At 41.8% G+C, this 20,976-nt stretch overlaps 4 protein-coding genes across 6 annotated transcripts in view; 3 read left to right on the top strand and 1 right to left on the bottom strand.

Annotated features, from left to right (window-relative positions):
* LOC118418462 (E3 ubiquitin-protein ligase Midline-1-like) overlaps positions 1–583 on the top strand; it is a gene marked incomplete in the record, with an annotated part of 6,807 nt that extends 6,224 nt beyond the window's left edge. Inside the window, 1 exon segment of the mRNA XM_035824394.1 lies at positions 1–583. Within this exon segment, the coding sequence (XP_035680287.1) occupies positions 1–537 (537 nt within the window).
* Positions 584–730: 147 nt separating this feature from the next.
* On the bottom strand, positions 731–10,713 carry LOC118418477 (cytochrome P450 3A29-like). Of its 2 annotated transcripts, none has more exons than XM_035824419.1 (15): positions 10,626–10,713; positions 8,699–8,827; positions 8,331–8,427; positions 7,883–7,941; positions 7,327–7,423; positions 6,215–6,337; positions 5,777–5,865; positions 4,694–4,839; positions 4,414–4,538; positions 3,943–4,039; positions 3,396–3,556; positions 2,938–3,026; positions 2,481–2,618; positions 2,172–2,334; positions 731–1,911 (listed from the first exon to the last, which is right to left on the bottom strand). In XM_035824419.1, the coding sequence occupies exons 2-15, from the start codon at positions 8,767–8,769 to the stop codon at positions 1,819–1,821; spliced, it is 1,548 nt and encodes a 515-aa protein (XP_035680312.1). In that variant the 5' UTR covers positions 8,770–8,827; positions 10,626–10,713; the 3' UTR covers positions 731–1,818. The 2 variants fall into 2 exon arrangements, with proteins under 2 accessions (XP_035680312.1, XP_035680313.1); XM_035824420.1 differs by lacking the exon at positions 10,626–10,713 and adding an exon at positions 9,094–9,194.
* Positions 10,714–10,780: 67 nt separating this feature from the next.
* Positions 10,781–15,110, top strand: LOC118418482 (T-cell activation inhibitor, mitochondrial-like). Of its 2 annotated transcripts, none has more exons than XM_035824427.1 (9): positions 10,781–10,968; positions 11,077–11,233; positions 11,675–11,801; positions 12,020–12,269; positions 12,396–12,616; positions 12,775–12,869; positions 13,098–13,333; positions 13,668–13,799; positions 14,081–15,110. In XM_035824427.1, the coding sequence occupies exons 1-9, from the start codon at positions 10,946–10,948 to the stop codon at positions 14,313–14,315; spliced, it is 1,476 nt and encodes a 491-aa protein (XP_035680320.1). In that variant the 5' UTR covers positions 10,781–10,945; the 3' UTR covers positions 14,316–15,110. The 2 variants fall into 2 exon arrangements, with proteins under 2 accessions (XP_035680320.1, XP_035680319.1); XM_035824426.1 differs by having other exon boundaries at positions 12,017–12,269.
* A 370-nt stretch (positions 15,111–15,480) lies between these two features.
* LOC118418460 (F-box only protein 30-like) overlaps positions 15,481–20,976 on the top strand; it is an 8,594-nt gene continuing 3,098 nt past the window's right edge. The window contains exons 1-3 of the mRNA XM_035824389.1: positions 15,481–15,550; positions 17,110–19,100; positions 20,566–20,661. Coding sequence (XP_035680282.1) covers positions 15,535–15,550; positions 17,110–19,100; positions 20,566–20,661 — 2,103 coding nt within the window. The 5' untranslated portion in view covers positions 15,481–15,534. The remainder of the gene's footprint in view (positions 15,551–17,109; positions 19,101–20,565; positions 20,662–20,976) is intronic.

Raw genomic sequence — 20,976 nt, 5'->3', positions numbered from 1 at the left:
ATCAAAACCCACAAAGACCGCTTCAGTGGCCTGAGCACTGCAGCCCTGGGCAACATATCCATCCGCTGCGGGCAGCACTATTGGGAGTGTGACGTCAGAGATTGTGCCTCGTACCGCGTGGGCGTGGCTTACTTTGACACGCCCAGGGCCAAGTTGATTGGTGGGAGTGAAAGTTCGTGGGTATTCCACAGAAGCGGGTGTATCAGCTCTGCCATTACCGGGGATGTGAAGCACAACGTCCCACAGTGTAGCCCCAATGTCCTGGGGGTGTTCTTGGACTACGACAAAGGCCTGCTCTCGTTCCTGGACGTGGAGAGAGAGGAGCACATCTACACCTTCCACACCAAGTTCCTGCAGCCCGTGTACCCAGCAGTGGCACTGCTGTCCCTGGACGGGTCCATGGCTCTCTATGCAGACAAAGAAGTGCCCCAACAACAGTTCCCTCAGATTCAAGCTGATTATGGAGGCTTTACCACCACAGCTGGACTAGTCGCCTACGGCCCTTCTGCCTATGCCTTAGTCCCAGTACAGAAGTGAACTTTGAGACCCAGTGAGGTAAACTTTTCGGATGGCATCGATGCAAAATGAAGGACAGATGGTACGGTATTTTGCAAGTACTCCAGATGCCATATTCTTTGCAAAATATGTTGTTGCTTTCAATAATTGGTGTCATACTTTGCAATGAGCTTACATGTACTTTGCAGGGTGATACTTGAGGAGAGCACAGTGAAACATTCATCGTAATATTTATTGTTAATTATATGACATTCAATAATATATCCATATATACATGGATGCAATCTAACTGCAAACTACTAGTAACAATATCATGAATAGCAAATTATGGTTTTAGGAGATCACACCAGAGGCTAGCTAGGGTTATAAGATATAATATTTGAAACTTAAGAAAAAAACACTTGTTTTGATCATGAATCAGGTATTACATAAATAGCACACATTCAAATTTAACTGCCTCTCTACATAACACCCCTTCTAACACATTGTATCAGTTCGTCCTATTGTGCACAGCTTCTTATAATTAAGGTGACAAAATGCAGTACAGGTATACAACGTATAACTTGATATTACAGCATGTATAAATTTATTAATTCAATACCATTTTGAGACATAATTGTAGACATTATTGTTTGTATAGTTTGCAGGTCTTCTAGGCTGTTCCTTTTTTATGGCAGGTGGATGTAAACTATTTGTAATATTGGAATTATAATGTTACCTTTGTGACAGGTAGCCAATGACTGCACTTATATTTCATTCTTTGATCAAGTATGTGTGTATCATCACAGCATACAACAGATTGTAGCGCCAGGAGGCAAGCCTAGACGGATGGCCTCCAGGTACAAGCTATCATTGGTAACAATCCATCAGTTCACAATATAAAATATGCATAGACAGTGTCTACTTGTCTCTATACTGGGGGAATCTCCAAATGCGCACGACTAGACTGAAGAGTAACAATAAATTTACTACCCTGGACAAATGACAATCTCTCAAATTTATAGTGACTATCAAAAGCAGTCTGCTTAGAACTAATTGGCAACACTATTTGGAGTGTTTCATACATTACAGTACATTCCGGATAAAGGATTAATACCAGTACCAGTATATTTAAGGGGAGGATGTCATTCCTCAATCATCATACATGTATACATGTACATCAACTTCAATGGCCCCGACACAGGTTGGTCCTAACCCAGGTGAAAATTTTAAAACAACATTTTAATGTACATTCTTCAAAGTACAATGTACAGCACATCCTAGGAACTACAACACACACCAATATAGAAACTGCAGGAAACATCAGTTTGCAGCCTGATCTACCAGCTCAACTTTCAGCCTTATGCCATTCTCTGGGAGGGGAAACTTCTTGAACTTCTTCATCTTCAGGGGAATCTAAAAAGAAGTACAATAAGATTAGATGGCACACATCTGTAAAACGTACATTTTTCTAACATACAGGGAAATCTGTACTAGCCAGTCCATCCTTATCAAACCTTTAGGCAAAATCTCCATCCAAAGTCTAGTACATCTGCATTCGAATAAAACAAGAAGCTGTGATGATTTTTGCTCAGTTGACTTCTGTTGCAACCACTGCCATTATCATTGCTGCCAATAGCATGAACATGTTACACCAAAATGAGTCCCATCCTCACATCAGTGTCAGGTCCAGTCATGACGCGGTACTTCATCAGGAGCCTGGCCAGTCCCAGCTTCAGCTCGAACAGGGCCAGCCTCATCCCGATGCAGTTCCTTGGCCCGGAACCAAAAGGCACCCAGTCAAAGGCTCCCCTCTTCTCCTTCTCTTCCTTTGTGAACCTGCAATTATAACCAGCAAAACTTAAGACACATAAAACATTTTATTGAATGAAAATGACTTGCCTATGATAAGTGAAATGAAGTGACCATAAGAATAAGCAGTACAAGAATGATGGTCCATGTAAAACAAGCTGTAACATTATTACCGTTCAGGAATGAACTTGTATGGTTCAGGCCAGCGCTCTGGGTCGTAGTGAATGGAGAGGATGGGGACTCCAACTAACATGCCTTTGGGAATAGTCAGCCACTTGAGCTTCACCTCTTCTGAGCTGGCACGCATATTACTGAAACAGACACAGCACAGCTAGTTTGTACAGTATGCTTGACGCTTACTGTACAGTAATGAGGACATAAAAACCTCTATACCTCATGTAATAAACCCAAAAACAAAAGTAACAACTTTGCTGATACTGTTTAAAAAATGAAATGCTGCTATGAAATTCATTACAAGACTGTAACATACATGTAAAATCATTGCAACACAAAACTCAAGTATTCAAATGATGCTGTCATATTTGTACAGAAGTACCGCATAATGTTTACTGGCAAATGAAGCTTAAGCCACTGGTAGTAAAATTTTTGAAAGAAAGAAAAAATACTCACATGGAAACAGGAGGGTACATACGCAGGGTCTCCAAGATGCACATTTCCAGGTACGACATCTTGTGGACAGCCTCATAGTCAACAACTTCCTGAAAAGAGTTGAATGTCAAAAGTTGATCCCGTGGTTTTGCCTTTCCTTCCTGATCATAATTATATTCTAAAACCAACATTGGTGAAACTTTCCCAAGATAAGAGTCTTAGTTTTGCGCTTGAGATTTGACAAGAATGTACATTTTGTACAGCAACAACTACAATTATTATTATCACAATGACGATAATCATACGCACTAGAGCAAGAGGTGATGCATATGTCTGTTAAGAAAAAAACAACTACATGTGTACATGTAATTACGACAACAAACAATGTTAACATGATGACAACTATGGCAATACAAATTACTGTGTTTCAGCCTTTGCCAAATACCAGGGAGACTATAGAAGGTTATGGAAGAACGTACCTTGTCCTCCATGACATGTTCAATCTCCTGTCTGACTTTCTCCTGTACGTCTTGGTTCAGTGCCAGGTTGTACAGCGCGAAGGCCATGGTTGTAGCAGTCGTCTCATATCCCGCGATGAAGAAAAGGATCCCATTAGCAACAACATCATCCTTAGTGAGTGCTGAAACATGTTGTCACATAAATTTACTTTGATGAACCGCTTAGTAATGGTGTATAATCAGAGGGTGCTTCTATGTGCCCGTGTCTCAATGGGTACAATTGAATCTAACATAGAAAATGACTTCCCTGAACCTACAGCACGAAAGTCACTCATTACAATACCAGCGATTATACACTCATTGAGTCTCCTCCATGTGCCTGACCAGTGGAAAGTCTGCTAGAAGCTTGATTAAGTCAGGCTACCACCTCCATGAACTAGTCGCGTGTTAAGATGGACTAAAACTCTGAGTTACTTGACATATCACGAGTTGGCCTTAACTTCTCCAAAACAAAATTGTGACTTCTAAGAAGGTTAAACCTACAATATCACCGTGTCATGAAACCTACGGTGTTTCTGTCCACGTGGCTTATCTCCGCTGCCGTCAGGTTCTTTGTCGTGTTCCTTGTGAGCATTCATCATCAGCTGCATAAAGTCCACACGTTCCTTTGCAAGAGAAGTAGAAGGACAATAACTGTAAATACATTTAAGTTTGTGGGGATTTAATTTCGCGGTAGCAGGACCAGGACTGTTTGCAGTGGTTTTAAGTTCTCGGTAGGACCATACACTGTAGTCTCTTCCTGCCAAGGAAAAATGTTTGCGGTGGTTTTAAGTTTGTGGTAAATTTGCAACATGAAAACCGCAAACATAAAACCACCGCAAAAATTTCTGCATTTACACTATCGTCAACAATTAGAACCTTTGTAAAGTGTAAAGAGACAGCATTCTAACCTCCTGAACCTGAAGCAGGGATGTGAAAAACATAGTGAAGGGCAGCATGAATGGCATTGAATGATAAACCAGCCAGTAGTGATACTTACTTGCTCAGTCTCTCTCATTTCCATCAACTGGTCAAAAACATTGTAGAAGAACTGGGTGGGTGCAGTTGGGAAGATACCGACTTGAAACTTCTCAAAGATTGGTTTCATCAGCTTTGGAAAAAACACTGCAGAAGAGAAAATTCAACAAAAACAAAATTATAGGTTATAGAAATGATGAAAATCTTGGACAGTGATAAATACAACATTGAATTGTACAAGATACAGGCACAAACAAAGAGTCTCAGGCACCAACATTGCCCATATTACAAACAAGACTTACTGAACATGAGAAGGGCAGGAGAAATTGGTCTGTCAATCATCTTCTTTGCATAGACAACAAAAGGATCATCTGGATTCTTCTGTGAGTCGATCTGAGTACCAAACGCTGTCCTGGTGATCGCATCCATGGTGAAGGCACCAGTGAGTCTGTAACAACAAGACATCATACCTTTATGAGCTTCCATCACTGGCAGGGTTTAACAAGTTTTCTAAAATTCACTTGTCCTATCAGGCAAGTACATGCAAAATTTACTTGCCCGAACCATGGACGTTATATCTGATGTAATGTCCTTGCCCGAACCAGCTTTCTGCTTGCCCAAAAATCTAACTAACATTTTTTACTATGTATTTTAACGTGCAGCAATGAAATTCTTTTATCATTGGCTCTATTTTTCTGTGCTGACCAATGCTTGATGCGGTAACTGTGATAAGCATATCATAAGTATATCAAAATCTCATGGAAAACTCTTACTTGCCCGATCGGACAAGTGGGGAAGACATTCACTTGCCCGATGGACACTTTCACTTGCCTGGGACAATCGGGCTAGTGGACTTGTCCAACCCTGACTGGCAAGTTTTTAAACTGATGAAAACTCTATCTTAATAGAGTTTTCAACAGAAGTTTAACATTCCTGCCATGCAGCACAAAATAACGATAAAACATCAACAACCCCAACCTAACATGGTAGGTGCCAGGAACACTACGCTCCCTTACTGTGTCGACCTTTTAAATTCATGTTAGACTTCAGATGTCACTTTTTGATATTCCTTAATAGTGATGTTTTAGATTGAAATGAGATTTTATTACTGATATATATATATCTACTATGTGTGTGTAGATCCACACTTTGAAATTGTACAGCTGAGTGCGAATTGCGATTATAATAATTTGATTACTGCACATATGCAGGGATTTCCATTATACTCTCTTGTGTACTTAGTACGAGGCAATTTAGTCTCCGGACTACCAGCTTGTACTTGATTTTGTGTGCGTTCAATAAATAAACCAGTTCTCTCTCTCTCAGATTTCCTAGCATACCCCCATTAACTGTGAGAAATCCAAATATTGCTAATCAGCACTCACTCCTTGACCTCGAAGCATTCACCACTTTCTGCAAACTTGCTCATGTTCTCTATCAGCAGATCAGCACAGCTGTTCATTGGTCCTGCCATCTGTCAACAACACTCATGTCATTGTAGCTTGCAAGTTACATTGCAGTCATAAAGACTAATGATTAACCTCAATTGTACCTCTCTTTGCCAAAGTTTAAAGATACGACTAAAGGTATCATCACATGCATAGCAGATACATTTGTACGTACTAGGCAGTAATAAGTATACAATGGCATATAAAGCTGTCTGATCAAATTGCCAGCCTCAATTGTTATTGACTTCATGAAACAAATAGCCTGTTCATTATCATACTGTTGAGCACCACAACCAGTCCAGGTCCTTCCCACTATAGTCAAACAGGTCCTGACACAGCCTGTTGAGTGTTCATGTTCTCCTGTTTATGTCTTACCTGTTTTAGCTTGCCCCCACTGAAGGCCGGACTGACGGTGCTCCGTACGCTCTTCCAGTCCTCGTCAAACAGCGATGTCAGCATGCGACCCGCAGGTCTTACGTTGATCTGAAGGTCCTTAGTCTAACACAAAGAACACAAATAGCTGCATCAGCATGCGACTCACAGGTTTTACGTTGATCTGAAAGTTCTTAGTCTAACACAAAGAACACAAATAGCTGCATCAGCATGCGACTCACAGGTTTTACGTTGATCTGAAGGTCCTTAGTCTAACACAAAGAACACAAATAGCTGCATCAGCATGCGACTCACAGGTTTTACGTTGATCTGAAAGTTCTTAGTCTAACACAAAGAACACAAATAGCTGCATCAGCATGCGACTCACAGGTTTTATGTTGATCTTAAGGTTCTTAGTCTAACACAAAGAACACAAATAGCTGCATCAGCATGCGACTCACAGGTTTTACGTTGATCTTAAGGTTCTTAGACTAACACAAAGAACACCTACATCTGTATCTGTATAATATTCAACAGTTACTGCTTTTTCTTTCGGGACTTCAAACTTGCGTTGCACGTACATGTATATAGCTTTTTTCTCAGTCAGTCTAAAAAAGACTAATTGTTCACTGTGCTTGGAAAGCAGATTAATCTTTGGGTATACCATTCCATTCAAGGTTGTATGAAATCATCATTTTATCAAGAGGAACCTGCAATACTCGACATTTGACATCAATTATACTCTATGATTAGCTCTAGAAAACAACCAACTCTTGAGTATCTTTAATTAATCAGTAGTCGCTTACTATACTAGTACTGTTTTAGTGCTTACCATTTATTGTCTTTTTTTTTCTCTGTCACCTGCAATTAGCCCTCGGGCAAGAATTTGCAATAAATTTATATGCTATTATCGATGACTCATTATCTAATTCTGAAATGACTTGTCAGAACTCCTGGTCTTGGGATGGTATCAGCTTACTGGTTGCTCTAACAGCAATCATGAATCATCCATTGGCATTATCTGGACATTTTCTTGCATAAACACCTGACTTGGAATGTATTCAAGACTAAAGCAGCACTACACCCAGTCATGAGGAAGTGGTACATATACACACCTGGCGGTTTGTAAAACTGTGGAATTTCTTCACAAACACATCCTGCAACATTTCTGGGTCTGTTATGAAGACACCCGTGAATCCTCCACCAAACATCCTGAAAATGAAGCAAATGATGTTAAAGAGCCACGTCAAAACCGACCAGTCCTAGGTGACCCCACCCTGTCCTGAGCAACCACCTGTCCTCAATAAAAATTTTCCTCAGTCCAATGAGGGGTTGCTGAATTCAGGTTTGACTGCATAAAACAAATGAATGCTACATGGAAAGGTTTTAGGCCTTATAGTCTGTGTTTCATTAGATATCATACAATGTATTCAGTTTTGTAGATACATTGTACATGTAGTAGCATGGATGAGTTGCCAATGAATCAAATTTGAATCACGCACCACTTTCCAATTTTAATGTACTTAGTAGATTAAAATATTTGGCTTGTAGTGATTGTTTCTGACTCTTAAGAGCAGGTTCACACCTGACAGTGTATAGAGAATGGCATAGGATACACTGAGGTAGTAGGCTACCTCAAAGTACCTGAAATACTGATGATGATGCACTTACCCATACACAGTGCCATATTTCCGTGTTCGTGCAACTTGAGTCTCAATGTTCCATATGCCCTTTGAGAAAAGTTAAAATCATTACTTGAACAACCGTGTCTCAAAATGTTGATGAGTTAAATCTTTTGAATGCACCACTTGTACTTGAAGATAATGACCTCCAAAGAAAGAAGAATATGAAGCCTGTCAAGTAGGTCTTTAAACTGGTATAATAGAGTGAGGCTAAAACTGCAGTTGGCACACAAACAATATTTCATACCCCAATTACATTTTTTTCCTGATCTCAAGTTTTCTCTGTAAATGCTATTTTTAGATCTGTAACCTTTTTTTACCAATTTTTATTTTTTTCTATTGATCAAAGCCACTCAACCAACTCAACAAGAAATAAATAAATACAGATTCATTGATATGACATTATTGTAGAAGCACTAACTTTAATTCAGACTCACGTCTCTCATGTGATCCAGCAGGTTCCCAATGATTGGCCACGGGGCGGGACCTGGCACACCCATCTTCTTAAACAGCTGAAGGGGTCGCACTGCGTATCTGTTGATAAACACACCAGGACTATGTCTCATCTCACATTTACAAGCTGTGAGCTACAACAACAAGAAATCACCAGAGGACCTTTGTCACGGTCAACTCATCATTACTGGTGAAAAAACAACAACATGTAAAGCAGACATTGCCTGGCATGGACAGTCGTCACATTTTCTTATCAGTTTTTCTGACAGTCGTCATTGGAGCACCCTTAGGAGAAAAGTTAACAATTGTCGATCCCAACATCTGCTTGGAGATATAACCTTAACTAACTCACATGTAGAACAGGACCGGCAGTATGGCCAGTAGGATCCAGGTCAGGGGGACGGGCAGGGAGTCAGCTGACATGTTGATGGATCTGCTTGTTCACACTGGTCAGCTTTCCTCCAAGATCCTCTCTGACGTACTGGATGTGACGGAAAAAAGTACAATGAATGATAATTTTTTTCTTGATTCTTGTTCGGGCACAATCTCTAAATACACCGCAGCACTATAGGGCACTATTACATAGTCTCATGGTAGGGTTTTGTCGCTCCAAAGGAGGTACCCCTCCTTAAATATTAGTATTACGGTTGAACATTACAATCACATCACACACAAATGAGTGTAAATGAAACTACAGTAGCTGTGGGTAACCTCTTCCAAAATGGATAAAGTATCCAGTACTCCTACCGTGTAAAACTCCCACCAAGGATGTTATAAGCTTCCTTGCTCCCACCTAGGTATGAAAGCCTCCTTTGGCAAGTAAATTTACAGTGGCCCCTTTATAGAGGGTCTGCATGGGGGATCCTGACAACGCTTTACGCTAAATTCAGGACGGTCGACAACGTTTTACGTTAAATTCCGAAGGCCGGCAACGCTTTACGCTAAATTCAGAAAGGCCGGCAACGGTTTACCCTAATAAATTCTGGAAGGCTGGCAACACTCGGCGAGGGCGGGGGCATGCTCCGCCGGGAAAATTTTGAAATTTTGACTCTCTGAAACACTATTTCCCGCATTTTGAGGGGAAATTTTTGCTGGTAGCTAAGTTAAATGGCATATCTGATTAAAGATTCCCAGGGGTTCAGTGTAAGCCACCCAACAGATTTTTGCCATGTCGAGCGCCGAAGGGGCGAGGCGTCGCAAGGGAAGTCTGGGATAATTGTGAAATCCTGACCCCCGGAAACGCAATTTCCTAAGTTTTCTGGCTATTATATAAACTCAGTTAAATGACATTTCTATCAGCAAAAAGGGTGTTTGAGGTTGACACATCACATCCCCCAACATCATTTTCAGCATTTCGAGCGCCGAAGGCGCGAGGCGGCGCAAGAGAGGGCCATGGAAATTTTGAAATCTTGACCCTATAAAATGATATTTCCTGCATTTTGATGGGCAAATTTTGCTGGCAGACTAAGTTAACATCAATGACATTTTTATTAGCAAAAAGGTTTTCGAGGGCGAGGCCACCGATACAATTTTTACCATGTCGATGACCGAAGGTGAAAAGAGTCGCAGGGGAGATCCGGCAAAATTTTAAAATCTTGATCCTTTGAAACGCAATTTCCTTTGTTTTGAGGGCTAAAATTTACTGGTAGACTACGCTTCGACTTACGAAATTTGGGAGGCCAGACTACGATTTACGGGTAATTTTTAGGCTAGATTACGTTTTACGTAAAAATTTTGGGCTAGATTACGCTTTACGTGAAATGCACTGGCTACGCTTTACGGTAAATTTTCCATCCTCACTACGAATTACGTGAAATAAAAAAGCTTCCCTACGAATTACGAGAAGTTAAAAGGCCTGCCTACGCCTTACGGAAAAGAGCATGCAGACCCTCTTTATATAGACCCAGTGCAGTGGTTTCGACCGCCAGCGCGTAGAATGGGGCCAACGACCGACGGGACGAGTTGCGATTGCGACGGGACGAGTTGCGACGGGACGAGTTGCGTCATCTTCAAGAAACCGACGGGACGAGTTGCGTTATCTTCATAGACCAAGAAACTGTGGTCGATATCTAGCAGGGGGAGAACGTTATCCAAGCACGAAGGAGGTTGATAATAATAGCATGAGGAGGCGGGTTGATGATGCATATGGTGCGTCCAGTGACATGTTGTTTGTCATCTTGTTATGATATGCTGAGCTGCGTTTTTCGCCCGTCTTCCGTGGCTTATGATCGATAAGGTGACCTCTATAGTTGGAGAGTTTGATATAATAGTAACGTTACCTGTGAACACCGTTGTTGTTGTTGATGATGATGTCAACACCGTACTCTGGAGAGCGAGAGAGGTAACGTTACTAGTTCTCTGCCTCGGAGTCTTCGGTGACGTTTTCCGAACTTTGAACTTTGAACTTTGAACTATAAAGTAAAGCAACTAGTGACGTTTGACCCTTGACGTCATGGAGGTCATCTGGAAGGAGACGAAAAGAAGTGAAAATGGCGGAGTTACAATCGCGTGGCGTCTCCAGACATGTAAACAAACCTGGACAGTTTAGATTGAACAACCACAACACGTGAAGAAGGACAAAAATCGTCAACTTTTCGCCATGAACATCATCAGAGCTATCAGGTAACGTTATAACATCGCGAGCTACAGCGTTCTCTGTCCATCTTCCCTTGGCTCTAACGATGCCACAGCACGTAAAAATGTTGACAATTTTTGAACATTTTTTTACAGATTATTACGCAGCCAACCCCCCATGAGATTGTCTATAAACACTGTCCACTCCGGACCGCAGAGTCAGCCGGCCGAGCTGCCCGCCGCCAGCAACCCTCTCCGGCCGTTCTACTTCGCTGTCCACCCCGACCTGTTTGGACAGTTCCCGAGGGAGAAGGTCTGTTTATGCGCAGGCTTTGCATTCAGGCATTGTTGTCATACCTTGTCACGAGGACGTTGAACCTCCTTGCTTGTCATTGCAATCTATCCTGTACTGAATGACTGTATTATCAACGGAGATGGCAAGAAAATCATGCTTAGCTATCAAATACATTGTAATTGAAAAGAAAGGACGAAGAACTCAAGAAGAAGAAAAGACTTATTTGAGTTATCATTTAGTTCTACATGACATGTTTTTTTATGTCACCGTCCTAGCGAACACTGTTCATATCTTTTATAGAATTAAGTTGATATGGACAATGTCAGTAATATTTCCTGTAATTTTCACATTTTTTTTACGATCACCCTCAGTTCAGCTCCTGTGAAATGATACAATGCAATGGTAATGCAGCTACTCCCATTTACCATGCATTAAAAAAATAAATGTTTCCATATGCAGAAGGTGAACGAATCATCCTTAAAGCAGTTGAACGGTTACCTGGAGTCTATCCAGGCAGGCTGTCCACATCTGCCTCCCAGTCTCAAGTTCTACATACGAGAGAACAACGTTAACCAGGACAACAGAAGTAAGAAATTTGTCACAAGCATCCTCTTATTTCGACATAATTATTATGTCAGCATAACACACTGACTGAGGCTGGGCTTATTTATTGCACACAAATATTCTGAAAATATGGTGCCTACCAGCATGTAAACAAATTATATTGAAATTGTTTCATTTCTTTATTTGACAACTCAGGAGGAACAAGTGACAGTGTAATATTTTTTTGCCCTTTTCCAGCAGGTCCTGTAGGTTTTAAGTCCGTCCAGTTCACCATACTGTCCAAAGACTTCCTGACTGTAGTGGAGGAGATCTTGAGCTCCTGTGACCTGCCCACTTGTCATCTGGAGAAACTGCGCTCTACTCAGCCCACCAAGTCAACAGCCATGCCGTTAAGACGCTGGGACGAGGCAGTGGTTCATGACTTCTTCACCAGACCCGGCAGTCACAGAAATCTCAGGAGATCACAGATAAAGAAAGATATTAGACTTAGGTTTGTAAAGTTTTGGAGGTGACTGGTACCCACATGACTATGATTGATTTGCCATTTTACTTGAGATATGCATTTTGTGTTTTTGGTTTTCTTTTCAAGTGCCATGTCACGTTTTCTGTTTTTAAGGTCATGGGTGAGTACCAACATGCCAAAGATTGAGAAAAGACGGAAGCAGAGCCAGACGGTGCGAGACACCAACAGGACGTTGGAGACCAAGCTGTGTGGGGACTATGGTGTGCTGTCGGTTGACTGTGATTGTGAGCTGGGCTGTTTCATCGTCAAAAGTTGTCTGCAGAGCTTCCTACGACTCTGTCGGCAGCACCCAGATATGACATACTTCCTGAAAGGTACAGGTCCTTGATATTGCCATTAAGATTTAAAATCTTTTCCCAATGATTCTTAGTCTGGATTTGTTTGTACTAAGAGCAAGAATGCATAGATGTGTAGATCTAGATGAACCAATGTTACTGTGTGATGATGTACATGAAATTCAACTCACTTGTAGGAAAAACTATCATGTTCTCCAACAACTACTCTGGAGTCAGTGCTGATGGCCAGATTGTCTTGAGCCATGAAGATGTGTGGCAGCACTGGTTTATGGTAAGTGATACTAGCCTTGTCTTAACCATACTGTTAACATGCTAGGCTTTCAGACCTGTCTTTATCTGTGCACATTTTCATAATTCCTGGAGACATGGGGGTGATTTAAAGTCTGAATATTCTTACACGGGAAAATGCTGTGCATCGAAGACCCTTCCTGCCCATGTCAGTTGATCTCAGCTGCCTGTTTGTAACCCTGGTGTCCTGTTTTTATCTGTTGCTGTACAGCTGATCAGCAGCCTGCCTCGCTATGAAGCGGTGGTAGAGCACATCCCCGTCCTGGAGAAACAGCTGTCTGCGCTCATGTCACAGGTCAAAGTTCGGCGGGACTGTAATGTTGCCACGGTAATGGCAGTGTCATATGCCAAGTGGCTGCAGAGACTGATCGAAAGCCTACAGTTAGATGGCACAGAACATTTCTTTTCTGTGGGAAACCTCAGCAAGTATAGGATTGTGTTGCAAGGGTAGGTTGTGTCTTATTTTAATATCTTTTTAGAGCTTACAAGATACAAACAGGTTTCTGCCTTTAATAGATGTGAAAAACATTTAGTACTAAACACATACAGCACACTCAAGAAGACATAACTCATTAATTGGTTTCAGAAGCATTTGTACTAGTTTTGCTTCAGTTCCTGTCTCTAATACATGTAGTTTGTTTGCATGTACCAGATTTGTAGATATATCTACCAGCAAAATTTTTTTCCAAATGTTTTCCAAGCATCTCTTCTATATCATAGGCTTGCGTCAGTTACTATCTTAATCAGAATTAATCTATACAGAGATATATCTTCCTTGCAGAGAGAACAGCACTCTTCGGCTGTCCCAGACAGGTCAGTTCTTGGTGCCTATCTCCTGCCCACCATCCCAGCTGGTACACTTCATCAGGAGGAAGTTATCAGACTCTCAGTATCTTCTGCAGCAATACGACAGGTAAACATTTCCTTCTTGAACAATGGTTAGACATAACTGCACTACTGGTTTGTCACACACAACTGTCCAAAGAAAACCACTATATACATTTAGTTCAAATGTACAGATAACTTATAGTTATATTTCAGTTTGATTGTATTGAAATTTTTTTTTAATCATACATACCTGACACTGCTTCAGTCTATGCTATATAGAGCGGACCATCAGGAATCTTATAAGCTGTTATTACACCGCTGATGAGATGGAAACTAACATCCCTTGTCTAACCACCACATTGACAGGGACTACAGGGTAGAGGGAGAGGAGATGCAGAGGTGCCGGGAAGTACTGGAGCTGGCAGCACTGAGAAAGGACCATAACGTGTCCATGCCACAGATGATATCATGCTGCCAGAGACTCAGACATCAGTACTTGGAGCTGAGCCCGTTACTGAAGGGTGCACGGCTGAGGGTCACACAGTTCTACTCAATAACGCAGGATGGGGATGTGTGCATTCCGTGGAACTGGAGGATGTAGTAGCCAGCCACATAGTCCAACCCTGTTGAATTGGCTACATATCATCAAGGAGATTGTCTCTAAATGATGAACATTGTCGCGTTTTTACTTGCATGTTTGCATGACTTAAGGATGACATGGACCTGCCTAGAATTGGCTCATGGAAGTTGGTTCTGAGTGCAACTCGGACCGTATCTATTGCTTGTGATTTGCTTACTTCCCAAAGACATGCTGCCAATTATACTGAAGTGGCCAGCGTCGCAACTGAGTGATCTTTTGAAGAATGGAGACCTTGCTTAAAGGAAGAATACGCACAAGAGGCTGAGATGAAAAACGTTAGACATGAATTCATGTTGTTGAGACTGAAAAACATGTAAAATTGATGTCTGTTCCCTGTTATGCTGCCTTTGTCTTGTCCTGTCCTAACAAGATGCTTAAGTGTATGACAATTTTAAATTATATCCGTACACAAATTAAAGTGTGATGTCAGCAGAGTTTAAATTGTGGCATAATGTTAACTACTGTCACAGATGAACTTACATCCAAGATGATTTCTTTCAACTCTGTTAGATATTGTATAAGTCATGTAAGCAAATAAAGACTTGGTAACCAAGTGTAAACCCAAGAAGATAGAAATCACTGTCAATTAAGCTGACAGGAATTGAACTCCTCATGTACGTTATTGTAGTCTTATTTCAACAAAATTGTCAGAAAGATTTTTCCGTTATAAAAATGAGAAAGGCTTATGTTAATGAAATCATGGATTGTTGACATGATTAATTGTATTGAATAAATCAAGCTCACATTTGCGTGTATATTGTGATATTTACTGGTGTTTCGACTAAACATAACTTAAAATGAAAATAGATCTTCTTTTAAAGTGAAGAAATTTGAAGATGAGAAGGTCCTACAAAACTTAAAAGATGGTTCAATGATATAAACATTTTCATCTAGATGGATCAAAAGCGCCATGTAGTGGCGAAAAATATCACTGCAGTAGGAGCAGAAATGCGTACTTGGTGTTGTAGTGCTTTGATGAACTGCTAGGAGCCGCTGTTGATCCATGCGCACTGGATGGCAACTGGTCAAACATCACCAAGACTTGCAAAACGTTTCGTGGCCTAACCTCTCTTGCAGTGACTAAGCGATCATATATTTAGCAGCTGGACAAAGTTAGCTAAAGAAAGACAAGAATCACTTCACGACATCTCGAAAAATCTCGCGAGAAGTGACATTCAAGATGGCTGCCGTAGAAGGTATGATTGATGGAATTTGACGAAAAGCAGATTTTTGTACCGCATTATTAGATTTGTCTGGAGGACGAGTTCTTATCTGTATCAACTGTCGTATCTAGAAATGTCTGATAGTCGTTTAGAATTGACCAGGTTATCAATTATTGCCGTGACAAGGAGAGAATTTTGGTACAAATGTCGCGCCGGTTTCGAGGTCTTTCTGACAGAGACGTGCAAAGCTTGTAGGTCGTGCGACGGGCCGACATTGCTGTCATATTTTTGTTTTGACTGGTAGACGTTGCGTAATTATGGCGCAGCAAGGGATCAAGTTTTATGAATCAGAGTGGAGCCTGGCTTGTTGTATAACATTGGTGCCCTGAAGAATGTTAGCACCTACTGTTGTCGATTTGCAATCAATGAAGTTGGACAAAGTCCAGCGCTGTCATGTTGAAATTGAAAACATGGTATAAAAATGTCCGAGGCTATTGACAGGATGTTCCTGTCAGTAAGAATTTTTTTAGCCTTGACAGGATGTTCTTTGTGAATAATGTCTTGTGTCTCCAACCCTAGCCGTATCCCTGAGTTACAACAGATTTACATATTTTCATTCCTGAATCCTGATCAAGGATAAATTAAATGACCAGAAGATTGAAAAATAATAATAATAATACATCTGGTGTATTATTTGTAGCCAGTAGGTGCCCAATGTTTGAGTGATGAGGCTGATTTACATGCTCAGGACACCTCCTTGAACTCCCAGACCTTCGTTTTATGTCCCGTCCGAAAGACGAGTTCGTGAATTCTTACTCTTAGTCAGACTACAGCATCCAGGGTTCCTTGGTGGTCTCCCATCTAAGTACACAATGTACTGACTGGACTGCACGTTGCTTAACTTACGAGATCGGGGGGATCGGGTGTATCAATGCAATGGATGTTATAAAAAGAAAGGATTGACCTTTCAACCTCTTGTTTGTTAGGCTATCACTTTGTTTACAAATTGAGTTTGAGCTTGTAAGTACTGGAGCTCTCCAACTAGATACATGAAATTTCATGGCATGGTATTGTGGAGACCATAAAAGTAGCCATCAGGCAAAATTAAACTTACATTTTGAAATGCAACTGATGTACTTAAAACATGTACATTTGATCAAATGTATGGTTATACTTTAACACTTTACTTCATACTGTGAACTGTTTAAAGCAAAAGACATTCTATAATTTTGTAGTTTGTTGTAAATGTTTTATAACCAGGTGGGGTCTAGTATCCATGCCATAGTAATATGGTGTGACAATGAGGGTACTAGTACTGTAGTGATATGTTTTTTGATTTGACCCTTTGTCATCCACAGACCATGTCAATGTCAGAGAGATTTCTTCTATCTACATCCCTAAAGCTAAGGTCAATGGGAAAAATTTAAGGGAGTGACCACAATGGCCAGCTGGTTGCTATGCATATGTAACCAATAACACAGATTTGACTGTATCAATATTAGCTTTGATATCAGTAAAGAATGTTGTCTTACATGTATGTAACAGGACGTTAATGTGATGACTGATGATGCTGTTATTGTGTCACTGTTCAGAATCTCAAGAAGGTGAAGACTACTTGCTGGTGCCCCATAGCCACTGTACCCAGTGCTACAGGCGGAGCTGTTTCGTCAAGCCGGAGTTGGATGTCTCCTGTGAGATGCAGGCATGCCCGGCGGACTGCGGCGCTCGCTTTCACGCGTGCAAGCTGTCGGAGCATGGACTTATCTGCCCCAATGAGAAGGCACCATGTATCAATGCTGTCAACGGCTGTCCAAAATGGATGCCTCGAGGACAGCATGCCAGGCACCTGGCCCACTGTCCGGCCAGCGTTGTGCGCTGTACCATGGAGTGGAATCGCTGGCCGGTGTTCTCCGTGGAGAGACAATCCCACGTTCCTATTGTCAAAGCCGATGCTCAGGTGTACAAGGACCAGCTGGACATTGCGCTGGCTCTAAGAGATCAGAGGATACTCATGGAGACCATGAAGGCGTCTGACCGGGCCAGGCTGGCGCTGATGAGCAGCATTATTCAACAGTCTGTGTCAGACTCAGAGGCTTCGACGCCTTCAGAGGAAATGGGTAGCTTTGCAAAGGAAGAGAACACAACAAGTGCCGAGGGTTTAGTAGTAAACTCGAGCGTCATGAACGGTTGGGAGAAGCAATCCCCTCCGATGCCACCGCCCTTTCCCGAGAATGAAAGCTCCAAAAGTGCCTCCAGCAAACTGTACAAGGCTACACTACAGATGACCCAGAGCCTGTCAGCGGCTTTGGATACTCTGAATAATGCTGCTTCTGCAGGTGGTAACACTAGTAGACAGGAAAAAGTCAATGAGGATACAGAGGAACTACATGGTGCTGCTGCTGCCTCAATACATGAAGACTTGTCCAACGGGGAAGTCAGTGGGACAGAAAGGGAACCCAGTCCAGATGATGTGGCTGACGAGTTGCAGGACGTGGCACAAAAGGTAGACTATTACACGCAGTTACTACACGATACACAAAAAGCGGCAGAAAATGTCGTGATAACAGAAGAGGTGGGGGCGGATGGTAAGCTCAAAGTTGACATCAGAAGTAATTGCGAAGAGCCTCCCAGCACAGAAGAAGATTCAGTAGAAGAACACGAACCTGTATTTTCGTGCTGGTACGATCGACAAGGAATCGCTCATCGTTCTGTAAGCATGTTCAGACCGCCATCCACTTTTACACCGAGTCACGTCTTGGACATGCGCTTCTTGGATCCCAGGACCCAGCAGTCCAAGTGTGTGGGTACTGAGGACCTGGAGCTCGATGATGAGATTGTCGGAACCAAAGCCGTGAGCAACTCTTTGAACTTCTCAGACAGTAAGGTGTCTGAGGATGACCTGAGCGTAATGTTAGAGGCCTGGTTCGACATCTATCCTCTCAATGTTTACAGCAGGAAAGTGACTGAATTTAAAAGAGAGGCTGCCGTGCAGACTGTACAGATCCCTACCGCAGTGTTTGCCACAACGTCACAGGTTGGGCCCATGGGATCAGCACCGGCAGTAGACCACTCTAACACACTAGTTCTAGACCTCGTGCTCGAGTCTATCACAAGGTATCAGAACAAGCCGCGCACCATGTACACATTCGTATGCGGACAGGAGTTTAGGAGAGACGAGTATCCATCACACTTCCAGAACGTACACAACGACATTCACGGCGGCTTGAACGGCTGGATAGAACAGCGGTGTCCCCTCGCCATTTATGGCTGCACCCACTCCCGTCGTAGGCTGTACCCCCACAAGAAGAATGGCACCATCATCTTCCACCAGCATCTGGAAAGTTTTGGTATCAGGCCTCTCATAGATGAGAGTGTAATAGAGTCACCTGAACCATCAGATTCAGAATCAGATGACAACAGCTGCGGGGTTGTCGGGAAGGTTGAAACAGGAGACAGGAGGAAGAGGCGGAAGTGGAGGGATAGACTGAGCACTCTGCCGTTTGAGATTCTACAGCACATAGCTCTGTGTCTGGACAGCTTCAGTCTGTGCAACTTTTCCATGGTCTCCAAGCTGACAAGAGAGGTAAGAGCACAAGTTATCAGTCATTTTTCCTTGTACAAAATGTACAATGTACCTACATGTAAAGATAGGAGTAGATTTATGAACTGGAATTCATCTTGCTGTAGGCACAGGTTTGATTCAAGCTCGTAAATCCTAGTATGAAGAGTCTGAATCTGTATCCCCCCCTTGGACCCCGTTCTTACCAGGCTTTGTGAACTGGGATCAATCCTGTGCCCTGGGTGAGTCCTGATTTGTGAATCATGGTATTCAATGGCATCATTGGCATGTGGTCATTGACCACATTCCCTATCTAGTCCTTTGCTCTTCAACCCTGCACAAATCTGGAATAATAGTTTTGCCCCCATTCATTTCATTTCTGTATTTGAGTTTAACATTGAACAAGATGTTCATTTAGAAGTTTACTGCATGGAGAGTACCCTTAGAGACAGCTGAATACCTAATTTGTTTTTGCTCACATTCACAAAACTCCACAGTGGCTTGCTGCCAAAGAATTCCCATTCTAAAAACTTGTACAGCAACATCTCATTTTACAAAAACACCCAAATTGGTATCTTGCCACAAGGCAACGAATTGTTGAATGGGTAACATTTTTAGCAAGTTCGAAATATTGCTTGCAAACTCTGTTAACATACTGTTGTGCATCAGAGTTATTACCAAAAACCCAAGACCAAAACAGATTTTGATGTTGTTGCATTCACTTTTTTGTTGCTCCACATGACTAGATTTGAAGTATGCTTTTAGCTCCTTGCTGTAAGAGACTGAGGAATGTTGGCATGAGAATAGTTGACTCTAGACTTGTCTTGTGTATAGTGAGTAATGAAGACCTACAGGGACAGGCTGTTTGGCATGTGGGACATGTTTGACTGTGGATTGTGTGCTTTGATGCAGAAGAATGTTGTAAGACAGGAAGCACAGCAGTTAACGTCTGTTAAGTGGCAGACTCCACATTCCATTTACACAATTTGTATAAGCCTCGCTGTATGTAAGGACTGTTATACTAAGTTCAGGACTCGAAATACTAGGTGTATATGCCCTTTTGTGCACCCAAAATTGGAGCTGTGTAACTAATTTTTCAAATATGTGTGTACCTAAGTCCTTGATGATAATATATTTTGCAGGGTCACAAACATAAGAGTACTATCCTACTATTGTACATAATTAATGTGTATATACTACATATTCTTGAGATTTGAGTGTCAGAAAAAAATAATAAAACCTTTGTTGTATTGCTTGTTAACAATTTGGAATATCAGATCCAGACTCGAGAAGCATGTGATTTTGACAGTGCACCATTGATGTTGTACTAGCAAACTGTCATGTTAACTTTTTTGGATGGAGCAGACATGTCAGACCGGACAGGACCGGACTCATTCCCCAAAATGAACTTGGAGCCTTGTGATACTGGTACATGTAGCAAAGATAGTTCTGATAAGATTGTGGCATTTCTATCCTTTGTACTCTGTAGGTTTGCTACAGCATCCTGGAGGACAGGGGCATTGTTGTGCAGCAGTGGGAGAAGAGGCGATACAAGACCCTCTTCACATGGCAAATCTCTCACCAGGTAGGGAGATGCTGGGCATACAGTTGTGACTACCACGACTATGCAATGAGGGAAAATATAGCAATCTTAACGTCGCAATCATGTAGATATTCATTAGAAACCACATGTAGCCAAGGACCTAGACTTGTTCTGCTAGTACTAGGAGCTTGCGTATTGAAAATGTAAATACTGTAGATGACATCTGTCTTCTCTGCCACATAGCTCAAGATCCTTTTGATGGATTTGTATGAATTTTGGTACGTACGTAGTTATTTAGGTCTCAAAGAAACATGCAGGTTAAGACCACCTTCTTGAAAGTAGCATGGTATACTCCAT

This window comes from Branchiostoma floridae, chromosome 6 (genome assembly GCF_000003815.2).
Source record: "Branchiostoma floridae strain S238N-H82 chromosome 6, Bfl_VNyyK, whole genome shotgun sequence".
NCBI lineage: Eukaryota > Metazoa > Chordata > Leptocardii > Amphioxiformes > Branchiostomatidae > Branchiostoma > Branchiostoma floridae.
This window is presented reverse-complemented; position numbering and strand designations above follow the sequence as displayed.

What these genes read in the sequence shown, in the direction of transcription:
- LOC118418477 (XM_035824419.1), bottom strand. Translation starts at nt 8,769, where the DNA reads ATGTCAGCTGACTCCCTGCCCGTCCCCCTGACCTGGATCCTACTGGCC. An exon ending in AAATGAGAGAGACTGAGCAA is followed by an intron (nt 4,040 to 4,413) that starts GTAAGTATCACT and finishes TCTCTTGCAAAG; the next exon opens with GAACGTGTGGACTTTATGCA. An exon ending in GCCACGTGGACAGAAACACC is followed by an intron (nt 3,557 to 3,942) that starts GTAGGTTTCATG and finishes AACATGTTTCAG; the next exon opens with CACTCACTAAGGATGATGTT.
- LOC118418482 (XM_035824426.1), top strand. Translation starts at nt 10,946, where the DNA reads ATGAACATCATCAGAGCTATCAG. An exon ending in TGTGGCAGCACTGGTTTATG is followed by an intron (nt 12,870 to 13,097) that starts GTAAGTGATACT and finishes GTTGCTGTACAG; the next exon opens with CTGATCAGCAGCCTGCCTCG. An exon ending in CTTCTGCAGCAATACGACAG is followed by an intron (nt 13,800 to 14,080) that starts GTAAACATTTCC and finishes CCACATTGACAG; the next exon opens with GGACTACAGGGTAGAGGGAG.